Genomic DNA, 19,169 nt, shown 5'->3' on the forward strand with positions numbered 1-19,169 from the left:
TTCAGAGCCTCCTTGATCTAGACCTTCTAAATCGTGCCACCAACGCGACAGGTACCAATTGCAACCCCATTCTAGAGATGCGGAAACTGAGGCGGGGAGAGGGAAATGGCTTACCCAAGAGCTCCGCGTCGCGTCCCGTGGCAGAACGACTCCACCCCGCGGGGCGGAGCATGGCGAGGCGGGGCTCCCGGCTCCCGCCCGAGGGTCGGCGCCCGGCCACTCCGTCCTGGTCCAGCGAGCCTCGGGGACCATGGAGCCCGTGTCGCTGCAGGACTTCGTTTGCGCCCTGGACCCCGCCTCCCTCCCGCGTGTGCTGCGAGTCTGCTCGGGCGTCTATTTCCAGGGTGAGTGAAAGGCTGAGATCACCCGACCCGAGTCCCCGCCGCGGCCAGGTTTTCTGCGGGTTTGAGGGGCAGAGGCTCTGTCAGAGCTTTAGAAACCCGGGAAAGTGCGACCCACCTTCGAATCCCGACACTGCCACTGCCCAAGCTGTCTGATTTGGGGCCACACTCAACCTGGGTAGTAATAAGTTACTGACAGCCAGGTGGGTGGAACCGAACAAAACCAGGGTGGAACCGCTGTGCGTTATGGATTGAAGTCCAGCTGTGCGGGGCTGCAGCATTAGGGCGCTCATGACTTGTAACTGTTACTTGATTCTTAAGTGCCAAGTTAGCCTTCCCTCCGTGTAGCCCTTCACTCTCCTTTGACACCCATCTACACCACCTTCCTTCCGTCCCTCCATTCCTTTGCCCTCTGCTTGGCAAAAGGCAGTACTTGATCTATCCTGGTCAGCTCTTTGGTTCTCAGCTTAAATGGCGCCCCGTCCCTGCTCCTCTCTCTGCTCCTTGCATGCTCGCACAGCTGCTCACCTGGCCACAGCCGGCCTTGTTCACAGGGGCAGTACACAGCAGGGGCTCAGCCGCTAGTTATTTATTATTATCTGAAAGAGCCAGAGGCCGGTGACAGACAGGTGGTGGAAGGGGGAGGACAGCGGCTCAGTAGATGGGAAACCCAGGCTGCTGAGGGTGAGGGCCGAGCTGTGGGAGACAGAATGGGGAAGGAGGAGAGGAGGAGAGAGGGAACCAAGACATTGGGTGGGGCCGGGAGACCACTTCCTTAGAGAGCAAGTTAATGCATGGGCACCCTGGTCGTCCTGTCTCCTCTCTGTTCCCTCACTCTGCCACAGCAGCTTCCAGTCAAGTGTTCTGAGGTCCCAAGTAAGTCTTAGACCAAGGATGAGACACACGGAGGGGCCACACAGGAGGCAGGACAGGTCACCACACAGTGGCTCTGGCCAGGTCCACTTGGGAATCTGACAGATCTGGGTTCAAATCCCAACTCTGTCTCTGGTGGCTTCTTGCAGGCACCTGTGCTCTGCTCTCTCCCAGCATCCCCTGCTCGCTATGTGTCATAATACCTGAGTTTCTTCATTCTGCTTGAGCCGGGTGGTGGGTAGTGACGGAAGTTAGGGTAAGGTAAGAACCTGACAGTGTGAGTATGGAGGCGGGGGTGAGTGTGGAGGAGGACAGATGGTGATAGTGAGGGGACAGGCAGCTGGCCCGGACACTTGGAAGGGGTTGGAGTAGCAGTTTTGGAGGCAAACATACTGGACTCAAGTTACCTATACTTAAGCCTCTTATTACCTGTAATCTTGGGCCACCAATGCCACCTCGCTGAGACTCAGTTTCGTCATTTAGGAAAGGAAAAGTGTCTGCCCTTCCGAGGACAGTCATGGGTCTTTCTTTTTTTTTGGGAGGGGGCTCTTTTTCAGTTTAGTGCATGAAGGAGTTACGCTAGTCCAAGTTAAAAGCAGACCCCAAATGGTTACATCATATAAGCTTTAAGTTTTTTAAACTTGTGACAAGGGACAGAAGAGAAATGCTACTCCTTGCAAGGAAATCCTCACTTAAGCTTCAGTGAGCCAAAAGCACTTAAAACCCATGAACCTTCTTCAGCTGGCTGTCCTTAGCCAGTGCGTCTCTACCAGGAACTGGCATATGTTCTTGCGCTGGTCACCCTGTAGCTGAATTACTTCTCCATATTCTGGGTGCTCAATTACAGTACCATTGCAGGCAAATTTCTTAAACGCCTTCACTAATTTCTTTTTATCGTAATCATCAGAGATCCCTTGGACAGTAGTAAGCGTCTTCCTGCCGTTTCTCTGTTGAATTCTTATATGGATATTATCCTCAGTGCCAGCAGGAAGCAGATCATCACCCTTACTTCCATCAGCAAAGGGGTCAAAAGAGTGGAGGTTCTGGATAGCAGACATACGATAGGATTCCTTTTCCTTGGTGGAAAGGGCCTGCGGAAGGCTGAGGTGGGAGAAGGCGAGCAGGGGGGATGGAGTGTCAGGAAGTGAGGGGGGGCTGCTGAGTCCTCGGCTGCTCAGTGACTGGGGCCAGTCATGGGTCTTTTTTTTTTTTTTTTTTACAGAGACAGAGAGAGAGTCAGAGAGAGGTCATCAGTTTTCCATTGCGACACCTTAGTTCATTGATTGCTTTCTCATATGTGCCTTGACCACAGGCTTTCAGCAGACCCAGTGACCCCTTGCTGAAGCTAGCGACCTTGGGTCCAAGCTGGTGAGCTTTGCTCAAACCAGATGAGCCCACGCTCAAGCTGACGACCTCGGGGTCTCGAACCTGGGTCTTCTGCATCCCAGGCTGACGCTCTATCCACTGCACCACCACCTGGTCAGGTCCAGTCATGGGTCTTTAGGGCAATCATCCACATGCAGTACTGACCTCAGCTGCTGCTTTTTATTTTGCAAGATAGAAGAACAGATAAGGACAGACAGGAAGGGAGAGAGATGAGAAGCATCAGTTCTTCGTTGCGGAACTTTAGTTGCTCATTGACTGCTTTCTCATATGTGCCTTGACCATGGGGCTACAGCTGAACCAGTGACCCCTTGCTCAAGCCAACAACCTTGGGTTCAAGCCAGTGACCTTGGGGTTCAAACCAGCGACCTTTAGGCTCAAGCCAGTAACCATGGGATCACGTCTATGATCCCACGGTCAAACTGGATAAGTCCACGCTCAAGCTGGAGAATTTGGGATTTCGAACCTGGGTTCTTGGCATCCCAGTCTGAAGCTCTATCCACTGAGCCTCCGCCTGGTCAGGCCTCAGCTGCTGTTTTCACCAGCCCCAGGGCTCACCCCCAAAACTGTGGAAAGACTGTGGGAGGGGTTTTCACTAGTTTCTCAGGGCTGTTGCGAAGGGCCCTGCCGGGGCTGCGCTGGGCTGGGGTGGAGTGGGTTGAGTCGGGCAGCCTCAAGGCTTGCCCACCTGTACTTTCCTGTCCATCATCAGCAGAACACAGACGTTGTGCACTCCATGTGTGAGACAGCTCTCTGTGAGGACACTGCTTTAAGGGCCAAGACTCAGACCTGCAGTGCCCACCCTGTCAGTGGCCCTGCATTTTCTGTGGTGTTTCCTTTAAAAACAATTCATCTGAAGAAGAAAGCACCAGGATGGGTACTAGGCTCTGAGCATGGGAGTCACTGGGTTATTTACTCACTCATGACTTGACCGCAGTGAGAGGCCAGGCCTGCGCCAGCTGCAGTGATGCTGAGAGGTCAGCCCTGCTCGCTGAGCTCACTTAGGAGGCACGGGGCTGTGAAGAAGGCCAGAGGATGTTCCACAGAGGGGTACATCCAGCACTAGAAGAAGGCAAAGGTGGCATTTATGCTGCCTGAGACAACTGGGCCAGTGGCCATTAGGTGGGGAAAGACAGGGCAGGGCGTTCCAGGCAGCAGGAACACGTGTATAAGAGTGCGGCAGAGCAGGGCTTGTGGGAGAACAGGGCCCAGGTCGCCCCGTGCTTGGCCCTTGCTGAGCGAGGAAACTGAGTCTTTGTCTCTGCAGGCTCCATCTACGAGATCTCTGGGAACGAGTGCTGCCTCTCCACCGGCGACCTGATCAAGGTCACCCAGATTCGCCTCAGTAAGGTTGTCTGTGAGAACCCAGGGACGGGCCAGACTATAGAGCTGGACCCCAGCTTCAAGGGTAAGGCTGGCACCTCTGTCTCCCCGAGTCCCATCTGCGGACGGACACACTGGTGGGTTCGCCAACTCCAGCGGGCACGCCCATTCCTCTGGGTTAGCACATGCGGCTCAGGGTGGTCTGACGATGCCCTGAGCCTGACGTGGCTGCACCCTCTCCCTCCCTACCTCTCTGGTCACATCTTGGCTGGGATTTTCTCTGTTCCAGGGCTTTGTGCGTGTGCCCTGTCTCTGTGTTTGCTCATACATTCACTTACTAAACATTTTCTGACACCCTCTGTGTGGCAGGCCCTATACTGGGGGCTGAGATATGGGGTTCGGGATGAACGGGGGCAGCCTGCTCTGAAGGCGAGCTCCCAGGATGGCAGTGAGAAGAAAGCAACAGTAGAGGTAGGCCCAAGTTCAGAGGGGGCTCTGGTGGGAGTGGTCTGCATCAGCGGTCTGTGCAGGCTTCCTGGAGGAGGTGGCACCTGAGCTACAGGACAGATCCCTAGAGGAGTAATTAGAGGGAGAAGCACATGTACATTTGGGGCTCTAGAAACTTCATGTAGCTCAGTTATCGCAGGAGGTGTGGAGTGTGGTGGACTGTGGGCCTGATGCTGAAGCCAGCAGCCTGGATGGGAATCTCTCTCTGTGACCACTAAATGTGGTCTTGGCCAGTTCCTGTGACCTCTCTGGGCCTCAGCTTCCTCCTCTGTGGTGAGCGTACTCAGGCTCGATGTGAGGATGAAATGAGTTGCCATGCATGAATGAAGTGCATAGAACAAGCCTGGCACAGAGCAGATGTCCTCTGAGTGCTGGTTCTTAGTATGAGTCACTGTGATCATCCAAACAGGATAGGTGAGGGTGGGGGTTCCAGGTGAGGTGGGAAGTGGCAAGAGTCAGACCAAAGAGGGTTTGGCGGGTCGCAGACACATTTGTCTTTATTTTGACAGCATTGAGGAGCCAATGAGGGTTTTTGTTGTTGTTGTTATTGTTGGTTTGGTGAGAGGAGGGGAGATAGTGAGGCAGATTCCTGCCTGCATACACCCCAACCGGGATCCACCCAGTAACCCCATCTAGGGCTGATGCTCAAGTACTGAGCTATTTTTAGTGCCTGAGGTTGATGCGCTCCAGCGAGCTATCATCAGCAACCGGGGCCAACACTCTGAACCAGCTGAGCCACTGGCTGCAGGAGGGATGTGGGAGGGAAGGGAGAGAGGGAGGGGAGAGAAGCAGATGGTTGCTTCTCTTGTGTGATTTCCTGACTGGGAATTGAACTCAGGATGTCCATATGCCAGGCCGATTCTCTATTCAGTGGGCCACTGGCCAGGGCCCAATGAGGGTTTTTAAATATGAAAATGATGTGTGTTATTTTGTATTTTGAGGATTTTGTTTTTATTTTGAAATAATTTACAGAAGACTTTTTAGAACTATTGTACACCTTTATCCAGATTCACTAACTGTTAAACAGTTTGTTACATTTGTTTTCTCTCTTTCCTTTCCTGTCTCTTTCCCCCACACATACCCATACATGTGGACATGTCACTATCCATGTACCTATATGTGTATATATTTTTCCTGAATCATTTGAGAGTAAATTATAGATGTGATGCTCTTTACCTCTACGTATCACTACTGACATTTAGTGTGTCTCCTAAAAGACAAAGACATTTATTTTGCTCATAAAACTATAGTTTAATGATCAAATTCAGGAAATTTAATATTGACATAATAATAGTGCCTAACCCACAGCCTGTATTCAGATTTTACCAGTGGCCCGAATGATGTCTTTTGTATCCATTTTTCCTCCTTGATCCAGAATTCAGTCCCAGCTCACACACCGTAGGTAGCTGTCCTGTTTCTTTAGTTTCCTTCTGGCTGGAAGGGTTCCTCCGCCTTTCCTTGTCCTGACATGCACATTACTGAAGAGTCTATCTAGACCAGAGCTTTTGCAGAATGTACCTCAGTCCGGGTTTGTATGAGATTTTGTGGATAGAATATGTGTAGAGTGTTTTGGGCCAGAAAATCTCAGAGGTGAAGTGATGTCCCAGGCCAGCTGGACGGCAAGAGAAGAATAGATGGGGCGGGGGAAGGGCAGGGGGAGGAGAGCAGCCCGAATTGGCCGGCTCTTTATGGGGGGGTGTGTGGTCAGAGCTCAATGAGCCAGTGGCTCCTGGATTTCTAATTAGGAGGGAGGCGCCGCCCTGGAGTAGGGTGGCAGGGGTTGCATGTGTGACGTTGGAGCAGCGGTGAGGTATCTGGAAGCAAAGTTGGCAAAATTGGAGGCAGGTGGGGTAAGGAGGCTGGAGAACGTGGCAGTTGTCAGTGTGTCTGTTGGGGAACACGTCCCTGTGCTGTCCTCCGTCTCTGGCAACAGCCCCTCTGTCTGTGCCTGTGTGTCAGAAGGGACCGTCTCCACCTTTGCCCTTCGCTCTCCGTTCACACATGGGCACTTGCTGCCTCCTGTCTCTCAGTCCTGTGGCCCAGGTGTCCAGCTGCTGGCCTGTCCTGGGCCCCTGTCCTCGGGGAGATCTGGCTGGGTTCTCTTTGGTCAGACTGAGGCCTGGTATATTTGGCCCTGCCCGCCCCCGACACTCTCTGCTGTGCCCCACAGGCCAGTTCAGTCCCCTCACCGGCCCCCAGAGCTACGGAACCCTGGAGGAACTGGTCTCTACGCTGATCCAGAGCTCCAAGCAGCTGCCCATCTGGTTCATGTCGACCCACAGAATTAACACAAAGGCCAAGGCGGTCCCTGCGGAGCAGCCGCTCATGCTTGAGGCTGTGGAAATGTACCTGGGGACCTGCTCCGCCCGCTGTGTGCTGGGCACGGAGACAGAGGTGGTGGTTCTGCACCTGCCCCTGTCCACGAAGGGGTCCTTCTGGGAACTGGAGACTGGTGACCCACGGACCCTGCAGCAGGTCCTGCAGGACCCGGCCCTGAAGAGCCTCCTGCTCACTTGCCCCGTTCTACCCTGGCGCTTCTTGACCCTGACACCCCAGTATGAGATCCAAGCCATCATGCACAGTGAGTTGTTGGGGCAGGTGGGGAGGGGAAAGAGGGAACCTGGGGCGCTGCTATGATGGAAGACCCCCCCCCCCATAGTCTAGGAACAGAATCAAGAGTCTCTGGGTGGGAAGGAAGGTGTGAAAAGAGAGAAAAATAAGATAACCTATGAGTGAGGTCCCATGCGTTGCATAAAAGTGGGCGAAGTTGGGCTGTGAGCTCACTAACAGCGAGGACAGAGTGAGACCTTCACCGCTCGCTCTGGAGAAACAGCATATTGTCCTGTCTCTGGGGAGAGCAGATTGTTTCTGAAGGTCCTTCTTTCAGAGTGACAGGGGGCACTGAGTGAATCCCCAAGCTGTGTCACAGGTTATGTCTCAGGACAGGCTGATGGCAGTGTGCAGAGCAGGGCTGGTGATACAGAGGCAGCAGGACCTGTCCAGTCGGAGGCAGAGCCTCAGCAGAGGGGGAGACGGCACCTGGGACCTCCTCCCTGGAGGCCAGAGTGGGAGGTTCAGCGCCCTGGTGGTTAACAAGAGAGCAGTTGGTCAGGATTGTTGGCAGACAACAGAGCCAAGTGGGATTCTTTGCCCTGTTTTTTAAAAAAAATCCTTAAAAGCGACTTTATTACATCTAACTGGAGGTGGTACAGTGAATGGATAGAGTGTCGTCTTGGGACTCTGAGGACCCAGGTTCGAAACCCTGAGGTAGCCAGTTTGAGCGCAGGGTAGCAAGCTTGAGCATGGGATCATGGACATGTTCCTGTGATCACTGGCTTGAGCCCAAAGGCGCTGGGTCGCTGGCTTGAAGCCCAAGATTGCTGGCTTGAGCAAGGGGTCACTGGCTCAGCTGGAGTCCCCCCACCCCCGTCAAGGCACATATGAGAAAGCAATCCATGAACAGCTAAAGTGCCGCAACTATGAGTTGCTTCTTCTTGTCTCTCTCTCTTCCTAGCTGTTTGTCTGTCTCGCTTGATTAAAATAAAAAAGCTACTTTACTATGCAAAAATTCAAACCTATACAAAAGCAGATAGGAAGATAACAAACCCCCATGACCCCATTACTCAACATCATAATTGTCAACTCATTGTCTTGTTTCATCTTTCCGCAGCCCCACCTCCTCACCTCACCCCATCTGATTATCTCAGAGCAAACCCTTGGTTTCATAGCGTTTCTCTTGTAAATGCTCTAATGTGTGTCTCTTAAAAAAAAAAGTGTCTCTATTTTAAAATGTGACTTTTTTCTTTTTTTTAAAAGTCATTTGAGTGTTTAAGAACACTGTATCTGGCCCTGGGCCAAGGAGCTCAGTTGGTTAGTGTCATCCTGATGTGCCTAGGTTGTGGGTTCAGTCCCCTATACATGCTCTGACCTGGGGTTGAACCTGCAACCTTGGGCACTCTGGGTGGATACCTTATCCACTGAGCAACCCAGCCAGGTCATGGCTTCTCATTTACAACCTTAGTTGTAGGACTTCTATTCAGCTAGATTTTAGGTGTTCTGAATGATGGTTGTTCTGTAGTTTAGCTGTAATTTTGATGGGGTTGTGGGAGGATGTGAGCACTGCATTTACTACACCGCTGTCATCTTGACCAGAAACTCGTGACTCTTTTTTTTTTTTTTTTTCTGCACCTTTCCGAAGCTGGAAACGGGGAGAGACAGACAGACTCCCGCATGCGCCCGACCAGGATCCACCAGGCACGCCCACCAGGGGGCGACGCTCTGCCCACCAGGGGGCGATGCTCTGTCCCTCCGGTGTGTCGCTTTGTTGTGACCAGAGCCACTGTAGCGCCTGGGGCAGAGGCCAAGGAGCCATCCCCAGCGCCCGAGCCATCTCTGCTCCAATGGAGCCTCGGCTGCGGGAGGGGAAGAGAGAGACAGAGAGGAAGGAGAGGGGGAGGGGCGCCTCTCCTGTGTGCCCTGGCCGGGAATCGAACCCGGGACTTCTGCACGCCAGGCCGACGCTCTACCACTGAGCCAAATGGCCAGGGCCGTGACTCTCTTTTTAAACAAATACAATACCACCATCACACCAAAATACTGAATAATAACTCCTATCACTAGCACTTGGTGGTAATAGCCACCTGGTGTTTGAAGCTCCTCCACTATCTCATAAATGTTTTTAGTTCATTCACCTTGGGACCCACATAAGGTCCACAGCATTGTTGTTGATTGTTATGTCTCTTACGTCCCTTTTAATCTATAAGTCCCCCTTTCTTTTCTATTTTTCTTGGAATTTCTCTGTTGAAGGGAGTAGGCTATTTGCTCTGTAGGCTCCTTCACATTTTTGGATTTTGTTGCCAACATCCATAAGTGTTAACCTGTTCTTCTGTCCCCTGATTTCCCTGTGGGGTCAGACCCACCCTCACATCTGATGACTCAGTGGGAGGGCTCGCAGGCCAGGGATAGCGTCATCCTCACAACTGTGAGGCGTTACCACCGGAAGGACAGGAAGCACAGCCAGCAAAAGGAGAAGTACCTTCGGAGAAGCCCAGAGGAAACCAGGGGACTCCCGCAGGGCACATAATTTCTCCAGTACTGAACTGTGACATGTATGACGTGCTGTATACCAGGGAAATTCGTTAAAGACTCAGTGCCCAAGCAGGCGGCCTGGTATCATAGGCCCCCTCTGCCTAGAATGTATCAAGACTCCAGATTCCCAGAAGGAAAGCAGGTGTTCAGCTTACACCACATGGTTTGTACTTTAGGCACAGTGACTCACTCTTATCAGAGAATGGTGGGCACTCTCCCTCCCCGAACCCACATTCCTGCAAGCCAGCCAAGGACCGACGGTGCAGGCAGGCTTTTCTAGGGATAGCAGTCTCAGGCATACTGGCTGCTAGGTTGGCTTTTTCTTTTTTCTTTGAGAGAGAGAGAGAGAGAGAGAGAGAGAAACAGGGAGAGGGAGAGAGAAAGAGAGAGAGAGAGAGAGATGAGAAGCATTAAATCATAGGTGCAGCACTTCAGTTGTTCATTGATTGCTTTCTCATACATGCCTTGACTGGGGGGCTCCAGCTGAGCCAGTGGCCCCTTGCTCAAGCCAGCGACCTTGTGTTTCAAACCAGCAACCTTTGGGCACAAGCCAGGGACCATGGGGGTGATGTTTATAATCCCATGCTCAAGCCAATGACCCTGCGCTCAAGCTGGTGAGCCTTCGCTTGAGCCAGATAAGCCTGCACTCAAGTTGGTGACCTTGAGATTTTCAACTTGGGTCCTCAGCATCCCAGGTTGACGTTTTATCCATTGTGCCACCACCTGGTCAGGCGATGGTCACTTCTCTTGCATGCCCTGACTGAGAATCGAACCTGGGACATCCATATGCTGGCTGACGCTCTATCCATGGAGCCAGCCGGCTGGGGGCCCCCTTTTTTTGCGACAGAGACAGAGAGAGGGACAGATAGGGACAAGCAGAAAGGGAGAGAGATGAGAAGCATCAGTTCTTTGTTGCAGCACCTTAGTTGTTTATTGATTGCTTTCTTATATGTGCCTTGACCGTGGGGCTACAATAGACTGAGTGACCCCTGGCTCAAGCCAGCGACCTTGGGCTCAAGCTGGTGAGCCTTGCTCAAACCAGATGAGTCCATGCTCAAGCTGGTGACCTCGAGGTTTTGAACCTGGGTCCTCTGAGTCCCAGTCCGACACTCTATCCACTGTGCCACTACCTGGTCAGGCTAGGGCTCTTTTTTTTAATTAAAAAAATTTATTGATTTTAACAAGAGGGAGGGAGACAGGAACATGGATTTGCTCCTGAATGTGCCCTGACTAGGAATTGAACTGGCAACCTCTGTGCACAGGGCTTTATTTATTGATTTTAGAGAAAGAGAGGGAAAGGTAGGGGTGAGAAGCAGAAAACATCAACACATAGTGGTTGCTTTGCTTCTCATCTGTGCCTTGCCCAGGTAAGCCTGGGGCTTTGAACTGGTGACCTCAGCATTCCAGGTCAATGCTTTATCCACTGCACCACCACAGGTCAGGCTAAAAAATTGTTATTCTTATTGAAGCTCAAATATCTCAGCTTTGGCCAGTGGCAGTCTTTTCAAATTGCCTCTTAAATCCTTTTAACATACCTTCATGGTCTTGAATAAATTTTCTTGCTTTCTGGTAAAAGATGTTTCAGGCTCATCTTGAACATAACCTGCCCAGGAACTGAAGTTAGCTCTTTCCCAGGGATCCCTGGGCAGTAAGAGACCACAGTCTGGGGAGCCGGGGGTTTTAGTGGCAGGTGGGGCTTGGCAAGCTGTGCTGGATAATGAGGCAGCTCAGGTAATCCATTAAAGTAATTTGAAGAAAAAACCAAAACTGTATAATAAACCCCCACGTGCCCATCTCTCGGTTACAACCAATATCAGCTCATCTGGCACGAAGCAAAAATCCAGCAATATGACCTGAGGGAACTCATCACCCCCTCTGAGCCTCAGTGTTCTCATTTGCAAAGTGGGGAGAACATGCCCTGCTCCCTCTTTCACGTAGCGTGGATCAGACAACACAGTGGGTGGGCCAATTTTCCGCATAATCATGGTCACCTTTGAGTTTATGCACCAGGTACTAATCGAGAGAGGAAGCATGTTGCCAACATCTAATTCAGGGGTCGGGAACCTATGGCTCGCGAGCCAGATGTGGCTCTTTTGATGGCTGCATCTGGCTCGCAGACAAATCTTTAATAAAAAAAAATAATGTTAAAAATATAAAACATTCTCATGTATCACAATCCATTCATTTACTACCGCTCATGTTCATGGTTGCGGGTGGCTGGAGCCAATCACAGCTGTCCTCCAGGACAACACCAAATTATTATTGGATAATGCGTACTGTACATGGGTTGTTGTATGGCTCTCACGGAATTACTTTTTTTTTTTTCTCAAGGAATTACATTTTAAAATATGTGGCGTTCATGGCTCTCTCAGCCAAAAAGGTTCCCAAACCCTGATCTAATTAGTGTTTATCTCGATTTGGTTTTATCTCTTTATTTAAACCCAGAAAAGACTTTGAAAGGCAGCTTATAAAATTACATTCAAAATTCAATTAGTATTTAAAAAGTTGAACTGATTTGATATTAAGAAATTATCAAATAATCATTATTTCAATGTGATAATGGCATTGTGGTTTAAGCAATTTTTAATCATCCTTTCTTTTAGAGTTACACACTGAAATAGTCATAAATGGCACGATGTGATTGTTCTAAATCAAAATAATTCAGTGGAAGCCCTGGCTGGGTAGCACAGTTGGTTAGAGCATTGTCCCTATATGCCAAAGTTGTGGGTTCAGTCCCCAGTCAGGGCACATACAAGAATCAACCAGTGGCCCTGGCTGGGTAGCACAGCTGGTTAGAGCATCGTCCCGAAGTGCAGAGGTTGCTGGTTCGATCCCTGGTCAGGGCACATACAGGAGCAGCTCATTCCTGTCTCCCCCCCCCCCTTCCCTCTCTTGCTTAAATTAGTAAGTAAAAATAATTAAAAAAAGGAATCAACCAATGAATGCATAAATAAGTAGAACAACAAATCGATGTTTTTTTTTCTAAGTTGATTTTAAGAAATCAGGGGAGAGGGGATAGATGAGAATAGAAATTCAAGATGAACCTTGAGTTCAGTGTTGAAACTGAGTACAGGGGTCACTATACTAGTTTCTCTAGTTTTATAAATGTTTAAAGCTTCCTAAAATAACTTAAAAAAAAAAAGAGGTTGAAGGCAAAAGTAGCCAAGGACTCTGGCACAGTAGGAGAATGCTGGTAGGAAAGAAAAGATGAGAACAGAAAAGAGGTCAGCTGGTCCAGATCTCTCTGCTGGGGGTGGAGAGGGCACCGCTGAGGTGGCCTGTGGCCATGCCACTGAGCTGATATCCCCACTCCACAGTGCGCAGGACCATCGTCAGCATCCCTTCTACCCTGGAGGTTGACGTGGAGGACGTCACCGCCACCTCTGAACACATCCACTTCATCCAGCCGCTGATGCTGAGTGAGGTCCTGGTCCGGGGAGGCCCATTCCCCCTGACCACAGAGATCCTGGAAGTTCCGGACGGGCCTCCTAACTTCCTCAGCCCGTGGGTGGGCTCCTTGCGGAAAGGCCAGAGGCTTTGCATCTATGGCCTGGCTTCGCCACTCTGGCGGGTCCTGGCCTCAACCAAGGGCCGGAAGGTGCCCAGATACTTCATGATCTCTGGGGCCTACCAGGGCAAACTGCGGCGACGGCCACGAGAGTTCTCCACCGTCTATGACCTCCTGGGTGCTTTTCAGCCAGGCCAGCCACTGCGAGTGGTGGCCATGAAGGACTGTGAGGGCGATGAGCTAGAGATTCCTGGGTTCACCTCCCTGGCTATGGGAGACAGGCTGGAGGTATTGGGGCCTGGGCAGGTTCACGGGGCCCACGGTGGGGACATAGATGTCTTGATGTGCCATCGGCTCAATGACCAGGCTGGGGAGGAAGAGGAGGAAGAGTATGAAGAGGAGGCAGAGGACGCAGAACAGATTGTGCTGCCCCTCTACTTCTCTGGTGGCTTCGTGGAGGAGATGAGTGACAGCCGGCGGTACAGCCTGGCTGATCTGACCGCCCAGTTCTCACTGCCCTGTGAGGTCAAGGTGGTCACCAAGGACACCAGCCTGCCTGCTGACTCTCTGCCCTCCTTCCCGGGCCTGCGGCTGGAGGAGAAGATCACCGAACCCTTCCTGGTGGTCGGCCTGGACTCCGAGCCTGGGATGTGCTTCGAGGTCGCTCCCCGATGGCTGGACCTGACTGTTGTGGAGGCCGACAAGCAGCCAGGCTGGCCAGCTGGGCCCCTCCCTGTAGCCACAGTGGAGGAGCTGACAGATACCTTCTATTATCACCTTCGGAAGTTACCAGCCTCTGATAGCCAATCACCCCCACCCAGGCCCCCGAAGCGTCAGGACCACAGCAAGCAGAAGAAACAGAGCAGCCAGGAGAGAAGCCTCAAGGTACCAATGTAACCAATTTTGGCAGGGGTGGGTTCCCGTTAGGATCACTGCAAGTCCGGGCCATTCTCTGGTCTAGCGTCAGGATTCTCTTACAGTCGTCGAGAACTCGCAGTTTATAAACCTGCACGCTTTGCACCTGTTATTCTTATTCCATCCCGACAATCCTGATGTTGGTGGTTATCCATATTTTGAGAAACTGAGGACTCGGAGATCTCGAGATTCACCCAAAGTCAGAGTTAATAAACAGGAAGCCAGAACAGGAGCGTAAGCACTCTGACTCCAATTTCATTGTGCTCTGCCCCTTTGCTACCTCTGATGTCACTCCCTAGTTCAAGCTCCACCATTTTTCATCCACACTATTCCAGCAGCCTCGTCAACCTCTCCCCACCACTGTCAGAATGGCCTTCCCAATCCTTCCTTGAATTTGAATGGCTTTGGGTCCCATTTTCGAAACCTCCAGTGATTCCCCATTGCCAGGTGGTAATGCAGAGCTCTTAACGTAGCATCCGGGGCCCTTTATGAGCTGACTTCCTTCTCACCTTGCCGGGCTCGTCGTCCCCTGCCCGCTCTGCAGCCCACACTCCAGCCAGAGAAGCCCCGAGGCTCCCTCACTGAGCAGGACTCCGGCCTCCACACTTCACACGTGCCAGCCCTGAGCCAGGCATGTTCTCTCTTCCAGGCTGCCAGGCAAGGCTTCGCCTCCCAGGCCCTGCGTCCTCCCCTCACGTATTCACACCATGTGGGAGGAGTTTGGGGTGCAGCAGGGAGCACATAATTTTGTTAGATGTACACAAGTCTCTCTGGCTAGAATGACAGTTCTAAGGGGGCAGGAGCCTCACCCACTCCAAAGCAGAGTGCACAGAGAAAGCGCCCACGAGTGCTCAACTGAACCCAACAGAATCACAGTAAGGGGGAAAGAACCAGACAGAGAGAAAGACTTGGTTGTAGTCCCAGATTACTCACTCTGTAGCCTGGACTCTGAGCGTCCGTTTTCTCACCAGTGAATGCGAGATAACATCGCTCACGGAACTGTCTCCTTAGCTGCTACCTGGTGGTGCTCACTCTGTGGCAGGCACCTCATGCACTGCCCCACCTTGCTCTCATGTTGTCTGAGATGGGCATCGATTTCATCTCTTTGTACCGTGAAGACAAGAGCACAGGGAAGGAGCTTACCTGAGATCGCATGGCTAGCAAGGGGTGAGCTGGGGTTTGAAGTCAGGCCTGACCACTTGGCTTGAGCAGTGGGCTCCCACGTCTGCTCATGGTTTGTAGGTGGTGGGACGGCAGTGGAAGTTCAAAAGATGAATTCTGGGTCTCAGCCCCAGAAAGGGATCATGTCTGCAGAGGAGGGACAGTCTTTTTCTGAGGACAAAGAATGGACTGAGACATCTGACATACAGAGCCAACAGTGCTGGAAAGAATATGGTACAAAGAATCCAGCCTTGGTTCTGATGGAAGTGACTTTGTGCCCAGCTCCTGCTTGTTGCCCTTGAACCAGCAGCTTTTCCTCTCTGGGTATCAGTATTCCTTGCTGCTGCCCAGGGAGCTACACTGTTTGCTCTCCAAAGCACGGTGCGGTAGAAAGAGTACTGGCCTTAGAGGTGACAGACGTGATCTAGGCCCGAGCCTTGGCCCATAGGGATCCCGTGTGCCGTCTGACATGGCATAGTCTCTGAGCCCACTTCCTCATGTGTAAACTGGGGACTGAACCAGCTACTCTGAGGGTCACCCAAGGATTAAATGAGCAGAAATGCAGATAGCATCTGGCACAAGGTAGGAGTTGAGTACAAGTCCTCCTTCTTCTGGTACTCCTCTCAGCCCTGGCAGTCTGTTCTGAGGCTTTGTGACCGATTTTTTCCCCCTCAGCAGCAGATGTGAAGGACAGTGACCAAACATTTACATGAAGACACTCAGGGACAGTCTCTAGCCCTCAAGCACATCATCTCTCACCTGGTCCTTCTCTCCCCTGCCAAAGAATGTTTTATGTGCTTACAGAAGAAAACCAAAACAAACCTGGGGGCCTGAGAAACCCTACCCTGAAAAGGAAGTAGAGAAGGGAGCGGAGGAAGTGGCATTTGAAGAAAATTGCATTTCATGGATTCTGCTGCTCAATTTCTTGGGACCCTGCTGACTTCTGCTCCTTCTCCCTTAGTCTTTTCCAGTCCCAGAACTGCAGCAGCCCCCTCTGATGCCCAGACTCAAGAAGATCCCGCCAGAGGTCACAAAGGACAAGTCAAATACCTACAGCAAGATCTCTGCTTCTAAGAAGGGCCTCCAGCCCACGAAGTTCAACACCCTGGATCTGAGTGAGTCCTGTCAGCCCGTCCACCCTTGTCCTTGCGTCTGCCCTGCCCACCCCACTCCTCTGAGGCTGCTTTCGCTGGCCAAACACTCGGCAGGGCCCTACTCACGGGCAGACCCTTCTGCAGTCCTAGCTGGATGGTCAGGCCTGTATGGGGTGGGCTTAGACTGAAGGGTCCCTACTGTCCCTCTCCCAGGGGCAGCAGAACCCTGGCAAGGAACATGAGTTCCTCTCTCAACATACCCCCCTCCCTCCTCAAGGCACACAGGTGGAACATTTACAGTGTTCAGTCAGAATAAATTATAGTTTCCAGGCTAGCAAGGACCAATCTCTTCCCGGTCCAGGTGAGGAAGTGTGCCTTTAAGTGATTAAGTGGGGAAGCAACCTGCTAAGGCCAAAGATCCTCACTGACTTGGACTCCTTTGCAGATGACGATGATGAGCATGATTACGAAGAAGTAATGGAGAGCTTCCGGAAAACCCTCTAGATGCTGGAGGAACCATGCTTCCGAACTGCTGCTCCTCAGGGAGCCCAGGGGACCAGCCTACAGTGATGAGTCTTTAGAAGACCTTGGACAGACTCACAGACAAAGCCTGCAGACAGGGAACAGCTCAGTGGGACTGACCTGAAATGGGATGGACACTGCATGGGTTTCCCTCAGGTTCTAGGTTCCTGCCACCGAGGGCGGGCTGGTCTGGGCCCAGCACCTTACACTTGTTCTCAGACTCAGCTTTGGTACCTACAAGAGCCAACTGGCTTCTACTCTATCCCATCCCCAATACTAGTTATCCCACTGGTTGGTAAGAAAGGAATCAAAGCCGCCAAGCTTGGTGATGGCAGCACAGTGACTCCTGCCTCTCGGCAAAGGGAGACTCAGTCCTGATCACACTGAACTGGGAGCCTTTGTCTGCCCCCCCCCCCCCCCCAAGGCTTTAAGCTCCCAAGACCAGGGCTGTCTTCCTCCTTTCTGCAGCACCTGGTGCATGACAGCTGTAGGTGACTCTACAAGATTATTTCACTCAAAAACTAGAATAAAAATGACACCTTTCCTGTTTGACTACCACATTTTCTCCCAATGATAGATTTTAGTGGCTATGCTTATGGGACAGATTAAAATTAAAACTGCCACGATCTGAAGAGGAGTGATTTACTCGTACCCTCCTAAATAAAATGGCTGGGGGGGGGGGGGAGACATCTGAGCTTCCGGAAAAATAACTGCTTTGTGTGCCAGACCCTTTACAAACCTATTTAAATCCTCAACTTTCTAAGGTAGACAATAGCCTGATTTTAAAGATCAGGAAACAAGCTTGAGTGATCAAGTGTGTCAGGAGGCAGACTAGTCAGAACCTGAGTTAGGAGCCCAGCTCACCGCTTACCAGCTGTAACTATGAGCAAGTTATTTTAACCTAAGAGTTAGTTTGTTCACATGTAAAACGAAACTAAGTTATCTACCTCACAAGATTAAGAATCGAGCCAGATAACCTTTGTAGAGCATTCAGCAAAGTGCCTAGAACAAAACAAACACAACGAACCCGTGTCATTACTGACCAAGATCAAACCTATACTCTTCCCACTCGCCCACACATCTAGTAGTCATGGGAGTGTTTCACTCAGCTTCCAAGGCCATTTCAGGCCTGTTTGGTGAGGTAAAACCACAGGCCTCATTCCTGAAGTGGTGGGACTTCGGTTTCCTGGAACCAACCACCATGATCAGCAGAGCACAGGAGATAGGGAAAAAGGTGGTCTGAGACTCCAGCTGAGGTGAGAGCCAAAAGAGGGTCAAATATCTAACTCTGGATCCTGGGCACTGCACCTGGGCCTGTCATCCTTTCGTCTGCTAACACACCCTGGGCGGTCTGGACCACCACACTTCCCAGGCTGCTGGTGTCCATACCCCTGCAGGAAGTTTTCCAGGGGAAGTACCTAGCTCCTACCCATATCTTTCCCCATGCCCTCCTCCAGAAAGACAATCTAAACTGCACAGGAGGACCCGAGGAAGAGAGCCCTCGGAGACAAAGCAAGAGAGGGTTCCTTCCTGGCACAGAACTCTTAGAGGTCAAGCCCGCATGCACACCACCAGTAGTTTTCACTTGGCATTTATTCTTGGCAACAAATGGAGCAAGGTCACAAGGCGAGGGGCAGAGAAGAGGGCTTGCCAGCTCCTATAAAAGGGAATTTCTGAGTGGCTAAATCTCACAACAGGGAAAATTGGGCTTAAGAGGAAAACATGTTTGAAAATCACAGCTGTGTGTGTCTGACCAGAGCAATGAGGGTTGGCAGAGAATGGAGTCAAAGCAGACGCCACCCTCAGGGTGCTGTCCTCTTTACTTGTGGATAAGCGGCTGGGTGGCAGGAAGGGGTACCAGTGGGGACTGGGGACCCTCTGAGCAGTGCTCTCCAAAGGGAGCCCCACCTGGGAGAACCCATGATCCACTGGGATATGAGTTATTAGTACCTCCCTTCATGTTTTTCATATCCCTTTTCATTATTAGTTTTGAATGTTTTGTAATATGTAATATACTAATACAGTAGATGTAAATAATTGCTAAATAAATGTAAGCTAGAATATACTCAAAAATATCAATGACTTTTGAGAGGGAGTGGGGAGAGGAAAAGCGGGGTGGGGGCATTCATTTACTGTTCCACTTGGTTGTGCATCCACTGGTTGCTTCCTGTAGGTGCCCCGACCGGGGGATCAAGCCCGCAACCTTGCCATTTCGGAGACCACATTCTAACTGACTGAGCTACCTGGCCAGGGCCTCAACTGCATTTTAAAAAACAAAGCAATTAATTCATATCAGACTCTAATTCCTGTTTTTAAAAAATCAATTTTAGAGAGGAAGGGAGAGACAGAAACATCAGTCTGTTCCTGTATGTGCCCAGACTGGGGATCAAACAGGCAGCCTCTGTGTATCAGGACAACACTCTAACCAAGCTATCTGTCCAGGACACATCAGAC

At 51.2% G+C, this 19,169-nt stretch overlaps 1 protein-coding gene, 1 non-coding gene and 1 pseudogene across 2 annotated transcripts; 2 read left to right on the top strand and 1 right to left on the bottom strand.

Moving 5' to 3' along the window:
- Positions 1-218: 218 nt before the first annotated feature.
- THEMIS2 (thymocyte selection associated family member 2) lies at positions 219-18,762 on the top strand. Its single transcript, XM_066375546.1, has 6 exons — positions 219-344; positions 3,865-4,005; positions 6,598-7,008; positions 12,833-13,908; positions 16,061-16,214; positions 16,639-18,762. The coding sequence occupies exons 1-6, from the start codon at positions 251-253 to the stop codon at positions 16,695-16,697; spliced, it is 1,935 nt and encodes a 644-aa protein (XP_066231643.1). The 5' UTR covers positions 219-250; the 3' UTR covers positions 16,698-18,762.
- LOC136397571 (eukaryotic translation initiation factor 1 pseudogene) lies at positions 1,952-2,272 on the bottom strand (annotated as a pseudogene).
- Positions 17,256-17,398, top strand: LOC136401622 (small nucleolar RNA SNORA29). Its single transcript, XR_010750645.1, has one exon. It is a non-coding gene; the product is annotated as a small nucleolar RNA SNORA29 (small nucleolar RNA).
- Positions 18,763-19,169: the final 407 nt, after the last annotated feature.

The sequence above is a fragment of the Saccopteryx leptura genome, chromosome 3, assembly GCF_036850995.1.
Source record: "Saccopteryx leptura isolate mSacLep1 chromosome 3, mSacLep1_pri_phased_curated, whole genome shotgun sequence".
NCBI classification, from domain to species: domain Eukaryota; kingdom Metazoa; phylum Chordata; class Mammalia; order Chiroptera; family Emballonuridae; genus Saccopteryx; species Saccopteryx leptura.

What these genes read in the sequence shown, in the direction of transcription:
- THEMIS2 (XM_066375546.1), top strand. Translation starts at nt 251, where the DNA reads ATGGAGCCCGTGTCGCTGCAGGACTTCGTTTGCGCCCTGGACCCCGCC. An exon ending in CTCGGGCGTCTATTTCCAGG is followed by an intron (nt 345 to 3,864) that starts GTGAGTGAAAGG and finishes TTGTCTCTGCAG; the next exon opens with GCTCCATCTACGAGATCTCT. An exon ending in GCTGGACCCCAGCTTCAAGG is followed by an intron (nt 4,006 to 6,597) that starts GTAAGGCTGGCA and finishes TGTGCCCCACAG; the next exon opens with GCCAGTTCAGTCCCCTCACC.